The sequence below is a fragment of the Marmota flaviventris genome, chromosome 7, assembly GCF_047511675.1.
Source record: "Marmota flaviventris isolate mMarFla1 chromosome 7, mMarFla1.hap1, whole genome shotgun sequence".
In the NCBI taxonomy this organism is placed as follows: Eukaryota; Metazoa; Chordata; class Mammalia; order Rodentia; family Sciuridae; genus Marmota; species Marmota flaviventris.
In genome coordinates this window covers 62,643,705-62,666,106 of record NC_092504.1, presented here as the reverse complement: position 1 = coordinate 62,666,106, position 22,402 = coordinate 62,643,705, and the positions used below count along the sequence as shown (strand labels likewise).

The window sequence follows — 22,402 nt, the reverse complement described above, 5'->3', positions numbered from 1 at the left end:
TATGAGATTACCCATTTGTCAAAACCCATAGAAATTGCTGGGCATGGTGCTGCACACCTGTGATACCAGCAGCTTGGGAGGCTGAGGCAGGAGGATTGAAGGTTCAAAGCCTGCCTCAGCAATTTAGTGAGGCTCTGAGCACCTTAGGAAGACTTTGTCTCAAAAATATAATAAAAAGGGCTGGGGAATGTGACTCAGTGGTTAAGTGCCCCTGGGTTTAATCCCTGGTACCAAAAAAAATTTTTTTTTAGAACCGTAAAAGAGCAAACCATAGACTTCAGTTAATAATAACATATCAGTATCCACTCAGCAACTGTAACAGTTGGACCACATTAACAAAAGATTGTTAAAACTGAGCAGGAAAGAAGGGTGTATGGGAGTATTTACCTTTTCCTTCCCCCCCTCTCTTCCCTGGTCCCTTACTTCTATTCTCCTGGTCTCCCACTTATTTCATGGTACCCCCCCTGCCCTTTTTATTTTTCATCTCTAATTTCCACAAATGAGAGAAAATATGACTCTGGACTTTGGAGTTACCAACTCTAATACCGAATACTCGGTAGTGAGGTGTGCATGTCCGGTTATGAACAAGTACTTTAGCACATTATAGAAAGATGAAAAACAGAAAGGGAAAACAGATTGCCTGAATTATTTTGAAAATTATAGGTGAACAAAACTTTTGGCTCTAAGACTTTGTTTCCATTTTCAAACATTAGGTTCTTGTACACCTGTCTGATTTTTTGCCTGATCTCTTTGGTATGCGGCTGACCTCCGCAGCTGTTAGTTTGCCTTCTTCTTGTTCTCTTTCAATTGAGCACTCTGCTCCAATAATAAAAGTCTAATTTTTATTAGCCTTAATAATAGGAACTATTATCACCATGTATTAATCACTTTCTATGCTTTAAGTATTGCACATACTCTTTTTCCTTACAGCACCTCAGGGGTTGGTATTATCAGTATTTCAATTTCACAGATGTGAAAACTAATGCTCAAAAGCTTTTGAAGTAACTTGTTCAGAGACAGAGAGTGAGAAGGTATGAGGAGAGCTCAGCTCTGAGTTTAAAGCCCTGCCCTGGAGCCCTCCTCTACCATCCCCTGTGGGTACATCAGCTCATATTCATATGCCTCTGAGAGCAGATGTTTGCAGCAATGCTTCATAAACTTGGGGTGCTGGGTTCAATATTCATAAGGTTTTCAGCATTTTAATTGAAGCCATAATTAGGATAAATATTCCCTAATGACAAAATACCTCACTTGAACAAGTGCTGTTCAGCCGTCAGGATGAGGCTATGATTGGGATTTTCTCACACATTAGGAGCGGTGAAAATCAGCTGAAAGAAGTTGGTGAGATATGACTTGAACTACTTCCTTTCTAACATGCCTGTGAATATATCTCATCCGTGGCCTTACCAACTTTATCACTGAAGTTATGAGCTTTCTAAATAAAGAAAGCCAGGAGTGGCCCCGTTGGGTCACACAGTGATTAATGGTTTAGCAGCTTTTCTAAGGTGACAAGGATGAAGCTGCAGGTCATTTTTTTAAAAAAATTCTGAAACTGATACTCATTTCTGAATTTAATACCCATATCTGAAAATATCTCATGTATCATACTTCTCACTTAACTTCTAAGAAATAAATATCTTTGGAGTTCAGAAGGAAATAAGCATATTCTAATAATGGAGACACTTATAACAGAAATGAAAAACAATTACTTTATGTCAGGTGATTTATTAGGACATTTTCTAATGTATTCTGAAATCTAGTCAAAATGCTTCTAATCCATAAACAGAACCAGACAAGATTTTATTTTGCTACACCACCATGGGTGTTTTTATGTTCTTGGTTAAACATTTTGTTGACAATGCAAATGTAAACATGACTGAATCATTTCATAAGGAAAATTGCAATCTCATTGTCTCAGGGTTGTTTTTTTTTTTAACTCCCTAAGAATTATTATTGAGCATGCAGCTTATTAAACAATTTAACAGCAAAAAATAAAACCTTACATCTGCCAAAGTCAACAGAGCTTTCCTGAAGTCACCAGATGTTTCAGAGCTAATGTCATCTCCCAGACTCTTCTTATATACTGAAATCAAATAAGAATGAAATTAAGATTTGACAAACTGAAAAATATTACTTTCAAGCAAATAAGAGTATAAATGCCCACATTAGCAAGAAATGAGTATCTGATCAAATAAATCTTGCATTTTTATTTAACTTCTGGGTGCCCTAATTGTGTGAGATGGAGACAACTCTGTGTTGTGGTAGATGCAAAAGAACAAGAATAAAAGCCACTTAGGAACAAATCTGGTCCTTTTCATTTGACCTGGAACCAAGGAAAATAGAGGGTAGAAACCTGCTAGTTCCCCTTCCAATTTCCATTAGCTCCTTCCCTCATATTAACAGAAACCTAATTTTTAGCAAGATACAATGTGCGTAACCCCAAAATTCCATTCTCAGCTTCCCTCGTATCTAGGGACAGCTCCATAACTAAGTTCTTCACAGTGAAATGTGTGCAGACATACGTGACTTCACTGGGAAATTTCTTTAAAGTGATAGGCCATGCTTGGCTTAGTCCCTCCTTGAGATATGACTTGAATCACTTCCTCTCTAACATGCCTGTGAATACATCTCATCCTTGGCCTTACCAACTTATCACTGGTTATGAGCCTTCTAAATAAAGAAAGCCAGGAGTGGCCCCATTGGGTCACACAGTGATTAATAGTTTAGCAGCTTTTCCAAGGTGACAAGGATGAAGCTACAGGTCTTTTTTAAAAAAAATTCTATGTGGATTAATACCTGGAGCTTGGACTATAAAGATAAGGACTGCATCTAAGCCATGGCCAAAAAAAAAAAAAAAAAAAAACTAATCAGGAAGGGCCTGTGATCCCGAAAGTTCTGGGAACTATCATACCAGTCTTAGAATTGCCCATCTCCAGACTTCTACATATAATAGAAATAATCTTTTATCTTATGTAAGCCCCTGTAATGTTTCTCTTTTATTGAACCCAACCTCAATCTTAACCAATATATCTTAAGTTATATCTAATATTGCTCAAAAATAAGAAAGCTGTGCTAAAACATTATTTTCCCTTAACAAATGACAACTGTATGTTCATGTATTTTAGTATGAACTAGTTATAGCACCCTTTGCATGGCCTATGATATGCAGTAATTATATCACTCCATCTCATTTGGCAGTGCTGAGGATCAAACTCAGGGCCTCCTGCATGCTAGGCAAGTACCCTGCCACTGAGTTACACCCAGCCTCTGCCCATGAATCTTAACTCTCTGTTCTGATCCATCCAGGAAACAGTCACCTTCTTGCAGTCAATACACACATCTGGATATAGGTGACACCAGGTGGCAATCTGAACTGTCTGCATCATTTTCAAGAACTCTATATAAATTAGCCATATGCATGCTCATCATTTTAAAGCAATGAAAGACAGTTATTGAAAGTGATATGACATTATCTAATAGAAAAACTGTGCTGAAATGGAAACTTCCTTAGTGTAATTTCAGTAAGTATCTTTTAAATGAAATCTATAATTTTTCAGAGCAATTCATATAAGCAAAATCCATTATAAATGTAAATTATTTATCTGAATGATAACAACATTTAGCAGCCACCATTATATCTAAGCCATTATGTTGTTGGAGTTAAACATCAGTTTAGTTAGAATTTTTTTTAAACTTAAAAACGTCAAGTTAAAGAATGAGGATTTTTTTTGTAGAATTTGAGGAAATATTTTGTAATTTTAGAATGCTCTATATGAGACTTTCTAGTTATTTCATGTAGCCTCCCCATGCCTACCTTTATCCCAGATATTTTACAGAAAGTTAGACTATTAAAATGAAAATGATTTCAATCCAAGTTGACAACTACTTTATCCATTTTGAGGCATTATAGAAAAATGAACATGAGATTTTAACACTGTAGGCACCTGAACACGAATGAGTTCTTGATCCCTGATTCAGTTTTTCTCAGATATGTTAACTTTAGAATTCTGGGGAAAGTCCAGTATTCTGCTCTCTATTTATTAGACTATTATGTCACTGTACCAAATAAGCTATGCGAGATGCCTGGTCTCTTTATGGATAGTCTGCTCTGATGAATTTTTTACACATGGATTACCACTTCACATTACATGATACTCACTCCAGCTGATTGCAACAGGATTGGCACCAGCAAACAGATGGCCAACAGCTAAGAGGTGACCTGATGACAGAGCTTTGCCCAAAAGAAAGCTCCCTATCACAGTCTTCCTGAACCCTTTGAATCTAATCTTGTATGGAGTGAGCTACACAGAAAAAGAGGCAAAGACATTAGAATAAGGACGAAGTGAAAGATCCGCAGAAAATAAGACAAGAACAACTCAACACCATGCACAAATATAAGCCTTGGGTAGCCAAAATTATTTGGTAAGGAAAAAGAAGCTTCTTGGTAGTGTCAAGATCCTCAGAAACAACAATGACAGGAACAGAGGCAGTGACAAAACAGCTGGGTCCCTCAGGCTGTACTGTGTCCTGAATCTCTATAAATAAAGCTTGACTCTACAAGATTGAGACTATTTCCTCCTTGGTTTTCAGTCATCAAAGCAACCTAGTTGCAGTTTTATTTCTTATAGCCTTCGCTTAATTCACATAGAAAAAGAGACTGTGGTAACTTTAAGCTACTATCATTTGTTATTTATTTGCAAAACATAGTCCTAAATGCTTCAACTTTCACTTGGCTCTTGAGATCTCCAATTCAACATCCATTGAAGACATCCATTCAATAAATATTTGAACTTAACTTTCCACTATTTTAATCAGTGGGGATAGAGCAGAGAACAAAACAGACTTGAATCTCTACTCGTAGAACTTACATCCTGGGATACTTGGTACATAAATGCTAGGTTACAGGGAGCTATCAAAGACAGATCTGCTCATAGAACAGTGAGCTTCTAAGAGACACCAGGCAGTAACAAGCCACTTGGATAGAGCATCTGGCTCTGCTGATATTTTTTAAATATTTAAACTTGTTGAGCTGAAATATTTTAAATCAAATATTTTAAATACCTGCCATGCCTATTAACAAGCAATTCTATCTACTTCAAATTCACCCATTCCTGTTAGGGTCCACCAGTAGGGGAAGTAGAGGCATATTTGCCTGCTATTCATGTCAGTGTTGACCCAGCAAAAACCTTTCACCCTGGAAGAAGCAATTGTCTCCTAGAAATGACATTTGCACGGTCAAGTTACAGCCAGGTGGACTCCTATTCCCAGAGGTCTGGAATCCTCCTTATGCCTGTCCTCTGAGCCATGGAGGTACTAACACTAGGCAGGTGATGTCCCTCTTAGTTTCAGATGACTTCAACCTCTTCCCTTTGTTGTCCCAGTCCTGAGGGTTATATACTGTATTACCCACTGTGTTTCCATCTTGAGTTTTCATTTCTCCATATTAGAGAAGCAATTCTCAATATTAAACTCTGTTACAATATCCATGGTGTATATATTTTTCTAACTAGTATATCAATACTAAAATAGTCACCTGTCATTAAGGTATTTACCTTATGTGAGAATTTCCCAAAGTAAACTCTCTAATTCCCATCTGAGGTCCAGGATACCTGTTCTTTGAGCTTTTCACATAGCAAAAACTCCTTTGATACACAGCTGACCTTCCAGTGACACAAATTTAGAAAACATGGCTCCCTTAAAGTACCTGGAGAAGGTTATAGGTGGCTCTGGTATAATAAAGAATTGAGCTGGTCTTTGTCTCTTGTCCAGAGGGGATAACCTCTAAATCCTTAGAATTTTCCAAGTGATTAGAGCGTCTTTGTTATTCATGGTGGTCCCCTCAGTTTATGCTAACTCGATGACTCATAAATAGAGGGCAGTCACATCAGAAAAAATCAACCATGTGCTTAGAGGGTTGAGGCTTTGAGCCACATGACATCAGCCCCATCTGGGAAATGGAGGGGCTGAAGATTGAGTTAGATCACTTGAATAATGACTCAATCAACCATGCATGCCTATGAAATAAAACCCCTATAAAAACTATGGCTACCAATGATCAACTGAGTTTTCTGGTTGGTAATTACATATCTATGGCCTGGGACGGGGGAAGCTTCACATTGGATTCTTCCAGACCATTCCCTATATGTCTTCATTGGAATGGCTCTGAGTTGTATCCTTTATAATAAAACTATAATTGTAAGTAGAACACTTTCTTGAGTTCTGTTAGTCATTCTATCAAGATATTGAACATGAAGGGGCAATGAGAACTCTGGATTTGTAGAACCCTGAGCAGCCTGAGAATCCCTGAGTTTGTAGGATGGTGTCTAAAGCAAGGTCAGCCTTATAAGGACTTCCACTTAACATGTGAAGTCACACTATGTGTGTGGAGTCAGAATTGCACTGTAAAGACTTTACAGAACTTTAGGACTTAAGTTAACTATATTGAGTCCACATGTTAACATATCCTCTAAATGGCCCATCTCATTTCCCCCACTGAAAATTAGGAGTCTAATCTGAGTGGGTTTTAACATGTAATAGTAATATACAATGATTTGAGTCTCTTACATTGATGAAAATGGTTCATTCAATTAAGTGATCGCTGAAAGCAAATTCCACTGCAGCTGGAATATTATAAATGTAAAATGTTAATGTCATTGTTATGCAGCAGTTTCTAGCTCATATCATATTCTAATGTTTTCTAAAAATCCACAACACATTTTTGGATGTACCCTCCTTTCTATAACTCCTGCCTTCTCAAAATGCCTTGTGAAGAAATTGGTGGAATTATGGTAAAAGCACCTTGGCTCCTGTATATGTGAACAGTGGTATAGGTAAGTAGAAAACAGGATTACCTGTATAATAGGCTTGAGAGATCTCTTTCATTTGCCTGCTTGTCCTGGTAGTTAGAATTTCAATCAAGGCATCTTCATTTGTTCCAGCACCCTAAAAAGCCAACGGAAATCTAATTTTTAGAACACTTAAAAAACTCAATTTTCATGCTTTTCAGTCTAAATATCTTATTTTATACAGACGAAAGAATACTTTTGGGTAAATCAATATGAGATCTCATATTACTCTAAAGTAGTTTTCAATTCTCCTTACATTTTGGTGTTAAAATAATATGAGGCATCTGGAGTAAACTGACCAAATTTTTCAAGAAAATTTCCTAGGCTAGTGCAAAAATCAATTGAATAATTCTAGGAAGAAAGCATATAAAGGAAAAAGCCTGTGTCATTAAAGATCAGAAGTGATAGTCTAATAGGATTAACCCCACTGGGTGTTCAATCATGCCACTGTGTTTTGAAAGGCCTCTGCAAGCCTTTTAAATGAGCTTATTACTGCACCCCTGTGCTGGGTGGATTAACATGTATCATTCTTTTCACACATGGAGGTTTTCACATCCTCAATAATCTGTATCATGGGTCTGACCAGCTTAGAAACTAGTTACCCCCTCAGCCTTATTTATACCAAGGTCACTGAATCCCACTGTGATTCCAAGGGAAGCCATTTACAATCATACTTGAGCAAACAGGGCCAATGAGACATGTGAGCAGAGACAGCTCTGTCCTTCTGGGGCAGGGATTCCTAGTTGCCCCCAACTTCTTTTGTCTTTGTTGCTTAGAAATAGATCCTCCAATATTTAATTTGGCCCCTAACTATCCAAATAAAAGCTGTATTTCTCAGTTGCCTTTGCAGCAAAGTTGATCTATATAATTAAATGCTGGCCAATCAGATGTATATACAAGTATCATGTCCATGTATTGGGAATGTCCTCGGAGGGAATGAAATCTTCTTTTTCCTTTCTTATTTAGTTGATGGGGATGAAGATACAAGGGCTGGATCTTGAGTTGCAATCTTTAAGCAATAAGTAGAAATCACGAGCTGAAGATGGCAAAGCCTAGAGATGGCAGGGTCCTATTTGATAATGGTGGTGCCACAATACTCAGTTCTGAACTGCTTACTTTGGAATCTTTCACATAAACTTTTTCTAATACTTCCTGGTATATCTATTCCTTACCATTATGCCTGCTAACTTCTCTTCATGTGGTAGTCATATAGACACATGGCTTCACTTCTCTTAACAAGTGTTTGCTGCAAAGAATGTAGTAGGCTAATAGCCTCCAACTGCCACAGCTTTGGATCTGCCAGTTCAAAAAGGTAGGCACGGTGGTGCATGCCTGTAATCCCAGGAGCTTGGGAGGCTGAGGCAGGAGGATCGCAGGTTCAAAGCCAGCCTCAGCAATGGTGAGGCACTAAGCAACTCAGTGAGACCTTGTATCTAAATAAAAATACAAATGGGGCTGGGGATGTGGCTCAGTGGTTGAGTGCCCTTGAGTTCAATCCCCAGTACTCCTCCATCCCCCCCACAAAAATATGTTGTGCTCGTTCCATGCTGCAATTAACCAAGGACTTGAACAGAGCAGAGGTTCTGGAGCTGAGCCATTTCTCTCCAACCTTGGACTCTTGCAGTCTTTGCTCAGGTGCTCCCCATCAGCCTGTCAAGCTCTCTCAGAGCTGCATCATTCACTGAAGTTCTTCTGATTTGAACCTATTTTCTCCCATCTCTTTTTTCACAGGTGGCAGACCCGCATTGCAGCCTGAAGGTTCATCCACCTCCCCTGCTCTGTCTCCTCTTTGTCCTCCAGAGGTCTTCTCACAACAAATCTCTTTACATCTAATTCCAATTTGCCATCTGCTTCTCAGATGAGCAAACCTATTCCACAGAAAAGAAAATAACTCCTATCCTTGGTGGGAGGGCAGAATATGGCCTGTCTCACACCTGGACAACTTTTTTTCTTTTTCTTTCCTTCCTATCAATAAACATGTTAAGCACCTACTTCATTTTAGACTATTCTAGGATCAGAAGATACAGGCTAAGACTGATGAGGTTCCTTGTCATGAGGGAGGTTTGTCTTTTTAAAAAAATATTATCCTTTTTCTTAAATTTTTTGGTTGTATATGGGCATAATATTTTTAATTGTAAATATTTTAAAAATATTTTTAATTATTTTAAAATATTGATATTTTAAATATTTTTAGTTGTAGATGGGCACAATAACTTTATTTTATTTATTTGTTTTTGTGTGGTGCTGAGGATGGAACCCAGTGCCTCATACATGCTAAGCAAGCGCTCTACCACTGTGCTATACCACAGCCCCAGGTTTGCCTTTTGAATAACAAAAGGTTCAATTAAAGAAAGAACACTGGCCAGGCGTGATGGTGCCTGCCTGTAATCCCAACGGATAGGGAGGCTGAGGCAGGAGGATCACAAGTTCAAAGCCAACCTCAACAATTTAGCGAGACCCTGTCTCAAAATAAAAAATTAAAAAAGGGCTGGGGATATGGCTCAGTGGTAAAGCACCTCTGGGTTCAATCTCTGGTACCGAAATAAAACAAAACAAACAACAACAACAAACAAACAAACAAACAAACCCTGGCTTTTCCTGTATATGACTTGAGGTGATCGATGAAATATTTGCTATTCACTTGACCCAGAAAACCTCACAGAAACCTGCAAATCAAGAGGTTCAAGACTTCATGTCTACTTTAAGACCATCTGTGAAACTGTCCAGGCCAAGGGTATGCATATACCTGAAAAGCAACCAAGATCTGAAAGATGTCACTTTGAAGAAGTAGTATGTACCAGGCCTGATGGCACATGCCTATAATCCAGTGATTCAGGAGTCTAAGACAGGACAATTGAAAGTTTGAGGCCATCCTGGAAACTTAGCAAGACTTTGTCTCACCAAAAATAAACAAATAAATAGATAGATAAATAAATAAATAAATAAAAGTTTTTTTTAAAGGCTGTGCACTCCTGGGTTCAATCCCTAGAACCATTAAAATAATAACAATTTTTTTAAAAGGAGGAGCAACAACAACTGCAATGTGTGCTATGCTGACATTATAATGATGGAGTTTGTAGGGGTGCCAGGTCTAATAGTAGGGCTATTCAGTCAGGGACCCAAAAAGGGTGCTAAATTTTTTGCTGTGCATGCTTTAAAATTCAGAGTGCTGCTAAGGTTAGGCATTTTTGTGTAGTTTCTTGGTCATTGAATACATCCAGGTGAACAAAGCACCCAGGATGGGCACCACACTTACCAAGCTCGTGGTGGGATTAGCCCATACATCTGCTCCCCTTGCCAAGCTGAGATGGTCCTTACTCAAAATAAATAAATTATTCCTAAATCAGAAGGGGAGGGTCACAGAAGAAAAAGATATCCCAGAAGAAAATGAAAAAACCAAAACTTACAGACCAGAAATAAATTCAGCATAAAATAAATGCAAATAAAAATTTTAAAATAATAATAAAAAGAAATCTGAGTTAAGAGTAGAAAACATCTGGAGGAGAAGCATTGCAGATGGAAGGAGCATGATGTAAATGAATTGCAGAATAGAAATTAGCTTATAATGTTCAAGAAGCAGAGAAAAGGGCTGAGGTTGTAGCTCAGTGGTAGAGCGCTTGCCTTGCATGTGTGAGGAACCAAGTTCTATCCTTAGCACCACATAAAGATAAATAAATAAAACAAATTTATTGTGTCCATCTACAACTAAAAATATTTTTTAAAAAAAGAAGAAGCAGAGAAAAGGCCACTGGGGCTACATTATTGAATGAGGAGAGAAGAGGAGGTGTAATGGTCAGTTTTAGGTGCCAAATTGGCCAAGCTATGGTTCCCATTATTCAATTGAACACTAATCGAAGCGAAGTGTTGCTGTGAAGGCATTTTGGAAGTCTAAAATCTGTTATCGATTGATGTTAACCAGAGGAGATATTAGATAGATATTCGACTTTCTAGGTGAGTCTGATAGAATCTGTTGAGAGGCCTTAAGAGCCCAGATGAGACTTCTCTGAACAAGAGGTTCTGCTGTGTCAGCGTGCGCTGACATTTCTATTCAGTCCCACAATTGTGTAGCCAATTCCTTACAATAAATCTCTTAAAATAGCTGTCCTGCCTAGTCAATTCTGCTTCTCTGGGGAACCCCAGTTGACAAAGAATTTTTAAAGTCACAGAAACAGACAGGAGCAAAACAAGTTGGATGATGAAGGTCATTCAGAGATTAGATTTTAAGTATTTGCAACCACTAGAGATTTATGCAGGTGAGTAGCATAATCTCATGTTAAAATAACTTTATAAAATAATTTTGGCTGTTCTATGGAGAATGGACTCAAAGTGGGAGGACATGGAAACAAAGAGACGAGTTGGGATACTGATGGTACAGTCAAGAGATGCTGTGCTTACAACAGAATGGCAGTAGTGGATTTTGAGAGAAATGCAGATATTTTCAGTGGACTTTGGAGTAGAGTTAATGGACTTCCTGATAGATTCAGGACCTCTTAAGTGTAAGGGACAATAAGAGTCCAAACACAGTATAAGGATTTTGGCCTAAGCAATAGAGCTGATGATAGTGTTATTTACTTTCAAAGCCAACAAACCAGAGAATTTGGTCATGTCCAAAAACAAATAAAATAAGAATGTGATAATATTCTTTCAGCCCAGGAACACTTGGGTTCCACAACTGCCCCCTATTTTAGAGTCATCCCACCACTTAAGGAGCACAACCAGAACACCAATGAAGTCCACCCAAGACTCAATCGTGCAATGAAGACAGCTCACTATTTGGCGGGTGGGTGGCAGGTACCAGCGATTGAACTCAGGGGCACTCCATCATTGAGTCACATCCCCAGCCCTATTTTGTATTTTATTTAGAGACAGGGTCTCACTGAGTTGCTTAGCGCCTCACTTTTGTTGAAGATGGCTTTGAACTCACAATTTTCCTGCCTCAGACTCCCAAGCTGCTGGGAATACAGGTGTATACCACTGTACCTGGCAGTATTTTTGATAACATAGTCAAATCCTGCACAGAATTCGCTTGTGTGGAGCTCATACCTTCATGGATTTCTTTAGCTGCTTTGCATCAAACACTGCTGGTGGAGTCACAAGAGCCACCATGAGATGCTTGAAGTGGCCAGAGAGATCACCCTTCAAGTCATCTTTCAGCTCCTAAAAAAAGAAAAAAAAAAATCAAGGAAGGAATTGTGAAACACTTTTTTTCTAAAGTCAACTAGTAAAAGATGAACGTAAGTATCAAAATCCGATGAAAACATGCCAACACACAGGGAACAAAACAGAAATGCTGGAAGTGTTTCTATGGATATTAATCTGCATTTTATGATTGCTTCCAAAGTGTTTTGTTTTATAGAGGACTTTTGTGTGAGCCACAGTTAGAAATCATATATTAAAATGCATTTCCTGTACCTACTTGGATTGATCATTACGTGCTGCATATATGTATTGAATTATCATACTCTCCCCTACAAATATGCACAAATGCACAATTAAAATACTTAAAATATGTATTTCTGGGTCCTTGAGGCTCTCAATACTTGAGATGGGATAAGAGAAGAGGAGGAGGAAGAGCCTTAAAATTCACACCCAGCTTCACTGGTAGGTGCTTTATTCCTAGGTGCCTTTCTTCTCTGTGACTCCAACAAGCTCCAAAGGCAAAGGGGAAGGGAGGACAGTGGTTGGTCATTTGCCTCTGGTGAAGGTGTGAACTGGGAGACAGCAGAAGCCCTTTCCTGGTAACGATAGCAAGGGAAGTCCTGTATGGCCATGGAGTGGACATTATTTATTGATATCATCCTTTGGCCCTGTTTTCACACATTACATAAGTACAGTACATCTCCCTTGCCTAAAGGAAAGTAACATGTTTTCTACTTCCATGATTCAAAGGAGTGATACAGAAAAAAAAAAATTTTTCTGCTCCTGATTGTTTTTAGGTCTGACACAGAGGCTGGCAGCCTCCCGGACTATTATGATGATGCAGAACCACACAACCACACCACCAGAGGCACAAAGCAGAACCATGCTCCTGCTGGAACAAATGGAGCCAAAGGTCATCTGCTCTGCTTTAATTGCAACAGGGTTTTTCTTCATTAAATGCTAAGTTATGCTACCATATGCCTCAACTCAGGACTTTGGAACTGAAACTTTTCTCACATGCTTGCATTCTATTCCACTGTGAGAAATAGCTGTTACCCTTGCCTCCAATCTCCCTCCATATTTGGAAATAATGAAAGATCAACGGATCATTCATGTTCCCTATATATGAAAGTACTGCCTTTCCCAGATGCTTTCAATCTATTCAATTCAATGCATGTTTACAGGCACTTGCTCTATGCTGTGCATTTAAAGGTGAAATAAAACCCTTATCCCTAAGATATTATGCTCGTCAAAGATAAAATTTCATTATAATGCCTTAAGCATCTGATAAAGGGACCTCTGAGAAGGAGTTTTAATGTCTGGGGGCCTGTAGACTATCTCAGGAGATGATGCCTGAGCTAGCTTTGGATGATCACTAGACTTTCTCCATACCCTGACTTTCTCTGTTTCCACACTTTCCTTTTCACAGTTCATTACTGCAGAAGACAAAACAACCTTTTAAAAATAAAAAATGGATTCTAACATTCCTTTGCTTATGAACTTCCAATTGTTCCCTTTTGTCCTTAGAATAAAATGTAAACTCTGTACCAAGACCCAAGGCCCAAGCCTGGACAACATAGGAAAATAAAAAGGTTTAGTTGACAGGCACCTGCAGTCCTAGCTATTGGGAGGTCAAGGTAGCAGGATCACTTGAACCAGCCTGGGTAACACAGTAAGACCCCTTCTCATAAACAAACAAACAAACCAACAAAATAAGAAAACACAGCCACATCAATGTTTATAGCAGCACAATTCACAATAGATAAACTGTGGAACCAACCTAGATGCCCTTCAGTAGATGAATGGATAAAAAAAAAATGTGGCATATATATATATATATATATATATATATATATATATATATATATATACACAATGGAATATTACTCAGCAATAAAAGAGAACAAAATCATGGCATTTGTAGGTAAATGGATGGTGCTGGAGAAGATAATGCTAAGTGAAGTTAGCCAATCCCAAAAAAACAAATGCCGAATGTTTTCTCTGATATAAGGAGGCTGATTCATAGTGGGGTTAAGAGTGGGAGCGTGGGAGGAATAAGGCAGAGGGGTGGGAGGGGAAGGGAGGGGGCAGGGATTAGCAAGGATGGTGGAATGTGATGGATATCATTATCCAAAGTACATGTATGAAGACACAAATTGGTGTGAATATACTTTATATAGAATATAAACAGAGATATGGAAAATTGGGCTGTATATGTGTAATAAGAGTTGTCATGCATTCTGCTGTCATTTATTTTTTAAAAACCAATTAAAAATTTTTAAAGAAAGAAAACCCAAAGCCCAGCAGTTTCAGCCTCTTTCCAGCTCATCTCTTTCTTCTATTCAATTCTGCATTCCTGCCATACTGGAACTCTTTGTTTCTGCAGTTTTCCCAGTTTGTTTCTGCTTCAGGGATTTTGCATTTACTATACCCTCTCCCCGAGATGCTTTTCCACAGCAGGGCAGAATCTTAGTATTGCTTAGTCTTAGTTGAGAGCAAGTTGGCAACCCCTCACTGACATTTCCTCACCATCCTACTGTCACCAGTCGCCCTCCATCATATCACCCCATCTTTATTTTTTCATAGCACCAATGTCTGAACTTACTTTAGTTAATCATTTATTAATTTTTATTTCTCTGTTTGTTTGTCTGGCTTTTGGAAAAGAAGGTAAACTTTATTTGGATAGTTTTGGGGGAAGAAAGGAAGCATCTGCTGTCTGTGCCAGTGTATCCCCAATGTCTAAGGTATCTCCTGACACAGAGCAATATTCAACAGGTGATGAAAAAATAAACCGTGTAGCAAAGACCAAGGTCTCACTTCTCCTTATGTGGTTTCTAGAATTTGGCAAGTTGTCATTTTCTGAAGGAATTAAGCCTACAGTTACATAGATATTTTAGAATAAGAAGAGAATTTAAAGAATCTAAGCCAGGATTTGTCAGCTCGTTGGTCAATTGTTATGGGGAGCTGTTTTATGTACTGGAGGATATTTAGCAGCACCCCTGACTTCTGTCCACTAAAAACTAAAACCACCCCTCCCATCCCATATGTGGTAATCAAAAGCTTCCATTCCCATTAAGTGTCCTATGGGAAACAAAATCACTCCTGGCTTAGAATGTCTGATCCAAGGTGACCCTCTTTATTCTATAGGTGAAGAAATTGAAGCCTAATCCAAAACTGGGGACTTGGACACTAGGTTCAACCAGTTAAAAGCAAAACCAGGACATAGATCCCAGGTTATTGGCTGGATGCCCAGGGCACGCCTACTACAATCGGCCTGGAACAAAAGATCTGAGGGCACCGTCTTGAGGGAACAACTGTGGTGGAGCAGTGATCATCCCTCTTCACTGCCAGTGTGGGAATCTAATTGTACCTTTCCATATGCTGCTTGATATTCCTTAGCAATCAGCTGCCGCTGTGCCTTTGACCTCTCAGTCAGAATACTGATGAGTGTCTTCTCATCCGTTCCTAAAGGAAACAAAAGTATTTTACTCACCATCAACCCAAAGATGCTCAATATCTGTCCTGAGCAAAAGAAAATGATCAATAGGCTGAAACAAATGCAGAGAGTAAGGCATTTTAGTTTCCAGCTGCCTATGAGGTCCAAATTTTTATTTCTCTGCTTGTTTGCCTGGCTTTTGGAAAAGAAGGTAAACTTTATTTGGATAGTTTTGGGGGAAGAAAGCAAATATTGTCAGTTATTGTCTTCTCCCTTCCTTAGATGAGACAGAGGGAAGAGCACAAAGAACCTTCAGCTTCACCCTTATGAGGTTCAATAATTGTCTTACCACTCTCATCCCCATACTTGACATCAAGGTATTTCTCCCCTAGACAACAGGAACTGACATTTACTGAGAACCTACCATGTACCAGGCACCTTTTTATTCCCTATTTCAGATGACAGTCACACGGGTCCTGTACAGTAGGTAGGACTAAGCTGTCCTAATGATAAAGATATTAACACTTCGAGAGCTTAATTCACTTGCCAAAGTACATAGTTCGTAAGTGATGCAGCAAGACCCCAAACATGTATTTCTATCTCTGGTTTACACCTCTCTCACTCATGCCATACCCATATACTTAACCAATTGTTTGTTAAGTCAAGGATAACATGAGGCCAGGGCTAAGGCTGGCCTTCCTGATAGTGTAGAATTAAGATCATTACGTGAGCTACAGCTAGGTGGAGAAGCTGTGAGTTGGTAAATTGGCTTGAAGGCCTTGGGTATGCATGACAAGAATGCAATAAAGATCAACTGTAACTGCAGACTCAAATTCTCTGTGTTGAGGTGACTAATACACACCTTGTCTACACATGTCCATGACAGTGGTACACACCTTCCTCAATGAGGGAGCAAAAGGATGTGTGCATTTGATGATCTGGTGGGTCTCCCAAAGGAAGATACTACCTTTCTGTACCTTTGATATTGTATTTTTCTATATTGTTAAGTACAGAGAATTGGATTAAAGCCTACTACACTCTTTGAATCTGATGGACAACTTGACCTTTTACAGCATCTGTGTCATTATACAACTAGATACTTCCCACTGCACATTATCTCAATCTCAGCATGGGCCAGGTGGAAGTCTTTGTATTTCCTCTCTAACTCTCCTTTTATTCTATGTTCCTCATCAATAATACAACTGTGGATATCAGCATCCGACAAAAAATCCTGGCAATCATCCTAGGTTCCTTTCTTTTCCTTATTCCATATATTGTAGCAAGTATTTGCATCTCTGTAATTTGTCCTTTCCTCCACATGCCTCTGCTATGTGTCTAATTTAACTAGATAACTTAAATAGCTTCCTCATTTGACCCCCATGTAATTTGTATGTCTGGGAGTTTCTCATCTTTTTATGTCTGTGCATGCTCAAGACCAGTAACAATATCAAGCTCCATCCCAGTCCACAGACTGCATTTGACATATTTCTAATGCAAATGACATTGTGATGCTGGGTTCTAGATACAGAACATTTCAGAGATGATGCTTACAAACAAAACCTCCATCTGGGCCTTCAGGCCAAAATGCAAAAACTCATGAAGAAACAATGTTAAGAAAGACAAGTAACAGATTTTAAAGATCATGAATGCATTTAGTTTGACACTACATCACGGAGCAGTCTATGCAACACTGGGTATGATGAGTAGGGAAATCAAAGAGATATGTGAAGAAAGGCTCTCATTTAAAAATGGGAAAAAACAAGAATCTAGTCAGAAATAAAATAAAACTATACTAACATAAAGTCCTACTCATATATTTCATGAAATTATACAGCCCAGGGGCTGGAGTTGTAGCTCAGTGGTAGGGCACTAGCCTTGCATGTATGAGGCACTGGATTCGATTCTCAGCACTGCATATAAACAAGTAAATAAAATAAAAGTCCATCAACAACTAAAAAAAATTATACAGATGATCCTAACATTCAAAGAGACAAGTAAATAAATAAATAAACCCCTTGCCCTGCTAAACACCAAGCATCATTATAAAATTATAATTGTGACAAGGTGGTATTGGATCCAGGAGAGGTAAATAGACAAATGGATTTGCTGCTTAAGAACAAAAAAACAAGGAAACATAAAATAGAGTGGCAACACAAATCAGAGTGGAAAGGATAAGCTTTCCAGTAAATTGTGCTGAGACAAACATCCATATGAGATAAAATAACATTAGATTCTTTTAATCATTAACTGCAGATATTAGCTCCATATAGATTATAAGATCACAGTATAAAAACAATTTTAAAGCTTTGGGTAAAATTCAGGGGAATATATTTATGACCTAATTATACAAAAGATAAAGCAAGCATAAATCTGAGAGGAAAAATATCGACAGACTTGATTTTACAAAAATGTAAAGCTTAATGCAATATAAGTTACTATAACCCACATTAACAGAAAGCTATAGATGAGAAGATATTTCCATGTTTTTAAATTTGAAATAGGCTTTGTATCCAGAAATTATAATTTAAAAATCTCTTGCCATTCATGAAGAAGACATTCCCGCTGAAAAGAAAGGATAAAATATCTGAAGAAGATGAATAAGTATTGCATGATAGAGGATGCAAATAAATAAGAAAGGAAGCTAAGTGCATCAGTAATCTTATATCTACATAGAGATGAGAGGAAACAAACACACATAGAATAACATACAATTTTAGATCCAGTCAATCAGAGAAACAGCATAGTACTACAGTATTTGTGAGAATATGGAGTAAAAGGAAGTCTCATACAGTTCTGGAATTGATGCTAATTTCTGTATTCAGTTAGGAGAGCAGTTTGGCAAAATTTCTGGTTAATCTGAAAATAAGCATCCCCTTCCACCTGGAAATTCCAATCCTTGTCATAGTCTAGAGAAATGCTAGCAAATGTTGTGATGAAACATAAGCAGGAATAGTCATTGCACAGTATTTTTATACTGTAATAGAAAAGAATTATAGGCAATTTAAATGTTCTATCAATATTCCCATTTTATGATGCAACACAGAATAGACTACTATGCAGTTAAAATTAATGAACTAGAGCTAAACATATCGATGAGGATAAATCTCAAAAACATTGTTTTAAAGGGATAAAAACAAATTGCAGAAAAATATATATTATAATTTCATTTTTTACTGCTTAACTCCATATAAAATAGTATGTACATACATACATAATATGGCATTGAAAGTTTCATGGAAATAAACTGTAATTTTGGATGGTAATTATCTTTACGCAATGGGGTGGGGATGAAATCTAGGAAAAATTGACAGAGATTTTATCTATGCTTTATGATGATGATGATGATTGTTATGGGCTGGGCAGCAGCAGTGGTGGTAGTAGTTTTTAATATTAAATAAACATGGCAGATGTTATAGTTAATAAAACTAGGTTCTCTATGCTTTTCCTCTCTCTCTCTTTTTTTTTTTTTTTTTTTTGGTGCAGGGGTTACCAGGGATTAAACTCAGGGGCACTCGACCACTGAGCCACATCCCAGCCCTATTTTGTATTTTATTCAGAGATAGGGTCTCACTGAGTTGCTTAGCACCTTGCTGTTGCTGAGACTGGCTTTGAACTTGTGATCCTCCTGCCTCAGCCTCCAGAGAGGTTGGGATTACAGGCATGCACCACCACACTCTGCATCCTCATTGTTTTTTACTTTTAAAAATCCTTGACAATGTCTCTAATTGAGTAAACCAACGTGGGCAAACTGAACTAGGGAACTTTGAGAATGCAACTTTCCTGATTATCTTCAGCATCACTTACCAAGTCCTCTGATGGCCTTATGAATAGCTTCAGCATCCACCGATGGGCTGAAGCCTGGATAATCTCTTATTGTTCCTCGGGATCCAACCTAGGAGGTAAATATTTGAAAGTCTCACTAGTTCAAAATAACATTTTATTCTTATTACTCTCATATGCATATGGGACACATGTAACAGCCCCCAAACTTGCACACCTTCCTGCCATTTTCAGGAGTGGCATAAGAAAGTCTCCCCTCCCTAGACATATAGGCAATATCATTTCTACCACATGCAACAGGAGGTCTCTCTTTTTCTCTTGTGTAAAAAATTACAAATATAAAAATTGCTTCTCTAGAGCAATGTTGTGTCAGTCTTGGTGACTCTGAAGAATATTTGCTTTAAAGTGGCATTTGCATAAAAACAACAAGAAAGCTGGAATTTCTTACATCCTCTTTGTTTTCAGTATAATTCAAAGCTCTTCACTGCATCTCACCCAGAAGTAATTGTGGTTTACAGACTTCAAGACGTTTTAATTAATGTTGACCATTGTCCTTGGGGAACCCTACACTAAAGGATCCATAAATGGAAACCCTATTAGGATTGTCTGTTCTTAAGCTTTGTTTAATGGATGTGCAATTGTGGCTGATAAATTCCCTTCTAAAAGCTCCATTGACATCATAGATCTTCAGGAATAGCATAGAAATAAAAAATACCACACGAACAATTTTAAGCACATAAATTAGAAACATGTCAGTAAGCCAGGAAAGACGTACTACTGAAAGAATAAAATATTCTAAAACTGCTTAAAAGACAAAAGAAGGACAGCCACAAAGACATTGAGAAAAAAAATCAAAGTGAACATGTACTTCTAACATGGTATATACTAACTCTTAGAATAAAAACCTATCTTTATAAAACCTATCTTTATAGTAATTACATTTTCTTTTTAAAGAGCATTTTCCTATCCTGTTACTAATATTGGCTCTGATGTCTTGTATTAATATAGCTTCATTTACACTCTTCTGAAGTGTTTAATATTTTCATGAAAGGACATTATCTTGTCACATTAAAGTGAATGGAAAATTAATGTTCTAGCATCGTAAAAAAAATGATAGTCTATTGATTCAAAAGAACAGACTGAATAATTTGCTTCATCACAGTCAAACACTGTTTAATATTAAGGCACCCCAAAATAAAGAGTTTGAATCTAAAAAAATAATAATTATAACAAGTGAGAAGCCAGTTGTGATTGTGCCAGATCTGAAGGCACTTGTAAGAAATCAGTCACTTTAATGGATTCTCTTCAGAGAATTCTTTCCCCAGCTTATAGATTTGCATCATCCACTGGCTTCATTTCATTTCTATCCACCTATGAATGTCTGTGTTTCTCCTATCCGTTCCCCTTACACGTCTGGCATTTTAGAAGAACCACCATTTGAGCATTGGCATGTGTCATGCCCAGCACGGTCCTAGGTCCTTTATATGTTAACTGCCTGGCATGTATTAAATTTAAAAACCCCATTCATTTCTTCTATGGTAAGATTTTTTGCGAGTCATATAAACATTTCTGGATCATCTGGGCAACCAAATCTACCAAGTGAACACTGTAGTACTGTTTATTGAGATAACTGAAACAGTTTTAAATAATTCACTAGAATTCTACTTCCCAGTTCCCATGGCCTGCACTGGGTGGGTGTAGCTCAGTGGTAGAGCGTCTGCCTATCATACATGAGGCGCTGGTACATAAGGGTGAGCCATTTCATACATATGGCACCAACATGTAAGAAGATTGGAGAATTTGCTCAAGTCCACACAGCCAGTTAAGAAATAGAATCTGAATCTGAATGCCTTCTAGACTATTCTATCTATTCCTGGTGTTTTTTGAAATACAGTCTCTACACTGGTGTGATACTTTAAAATGCATGTGACCTGGTCCCTAGATATAGTGAATCATAGTTTTAGAGATAGGGTGAAAAGGACTAAATGTTTAAGAAGCTCCCCTGATTCTGTGCCTCATGGATATTTACATGGTTGCTTACAAGAAGACAAAATTGTGTTTAGATCCTAATTGTTTATGCATTCTGAAAACTCAGGGTTGGCATTCTAGCCATGACCTTTTCACTGCCCTCTACCACCTACGCATCAAAATATGTTAAAATTATAATGTGCAAATTTAGAGGAGGATGAAATTCCTAATCTATTATGCAACTTTCTATATAATGAGAATTAAATGGGGAAAAAAACTTGTCTGGTTAAAAGAAAAAAAAATCTACACACACATACCCCAACTTGAAAAGGAGAATTGGGATTTTATTACTTATTTACTTTTTGGTGTGAGGAATCAAACCAAGAGCCTCATCTATAATAGGCAAATTCTCGACCACTGAGCTGCATCCACCCAGTGCAGGCCAAGGGAACTGGGAAGTATTATTTAAAACTATTTCAGTTCTCTCAATAAACAGTACTACAGTGTTCATTTGGTAGACTTGGTTGCCCATATGATCCATGTTTATGACTTGCAAATGTTTATGACTTGCAAAAAAAAGTTACCATAGAAGAAATGAATGGAAATTTTTATTCTAATACATGCCAGACAATGAATGAAGTGCTTTACAACATCTGATTTAACTTTTACAGTGACCATAATGGGATAGATTTTATTTAAATAGAAGAAATCATCTTGAAGCGATGATGTGCTGAACAGAATTCTGCTAATAAGGATAGCCTCAGAAATTAAACCCACCTCCTTATAACTAAAATGCCCTGTGCTCTACACCACATCACCTTGCCTGGGAGGGGAGGAGGCAGTGGAGGGCCATCTTAGTAGTTCTCAAAGTAGGGTTCCTGGTCATCCCCATCAGAACCACCTGGAATTTATAAGAAGCACAAACTCTCAGGCACTATCTCACTGTTACTGAATCAGCCACCCAGTAGGACTGAGTCTGTTTTTACACTCCCTCCAGATGATTCTAATGCCCTTTAAGAACCACTGCTTGATTTCATTGTCAGCTGCCCAGAGAGCCAAAGCAAAACTAACTGAGCAAACAAGGGGGATTCTTTCATGGGTGTGGAAGAGGAGGAATTTGATGATGAGCTCATTGTTTCAGGAATGTTGGCATTTTTACAGCCAAACAGAGCTGTTTGCATTTCCTGCTTCTTTGTAAGTTAATGCCTTGCCTTTTAAATTCCTACTCAATAGG

General features: G+C 38.0%; 1 protein-coding gene across 2 annotated transcripts in view; it reads right to left on the bottom strand.

The window, feature by feature from the left end:
* Anxa3 (annexin A3) overlaps positions 1 to 22,402 on the bottom strand; it is a 56,597-nt gene that overhangs the window by 16,107 nt on the left and 18,088 nt on the right. For both annotated transcript variants that reach the window (XM_027939843.3, XM_027939844.3), the window contains exons 3-7: positions 19,225 to 19,312; positions 15,355 to 15,449; positions 11,889 to 12,002; positions 6,852 to 6,942; positions 2,004 to 2,083 (exon numbers count right to left, since the gene is read on the bottom strand). In XM_027939843.3, coding sequence (XP_027795644.1) covers positions 2,004 to 2,083; positions 6,852 to 6,942; positions 11,889 to 12,002; positions 15,355 to 15,449; positions 19,225 to 19,312 — 468 coding nt within the window. The remainder of the gene's footprint in view (positions 1 to 2,003; positions 2,084 to 6,851; positions 6,943 to 11,888; positions 12,003 to 15,354; positions 15,450 to 19,224; positions 19,313 to 22,402) is intronic.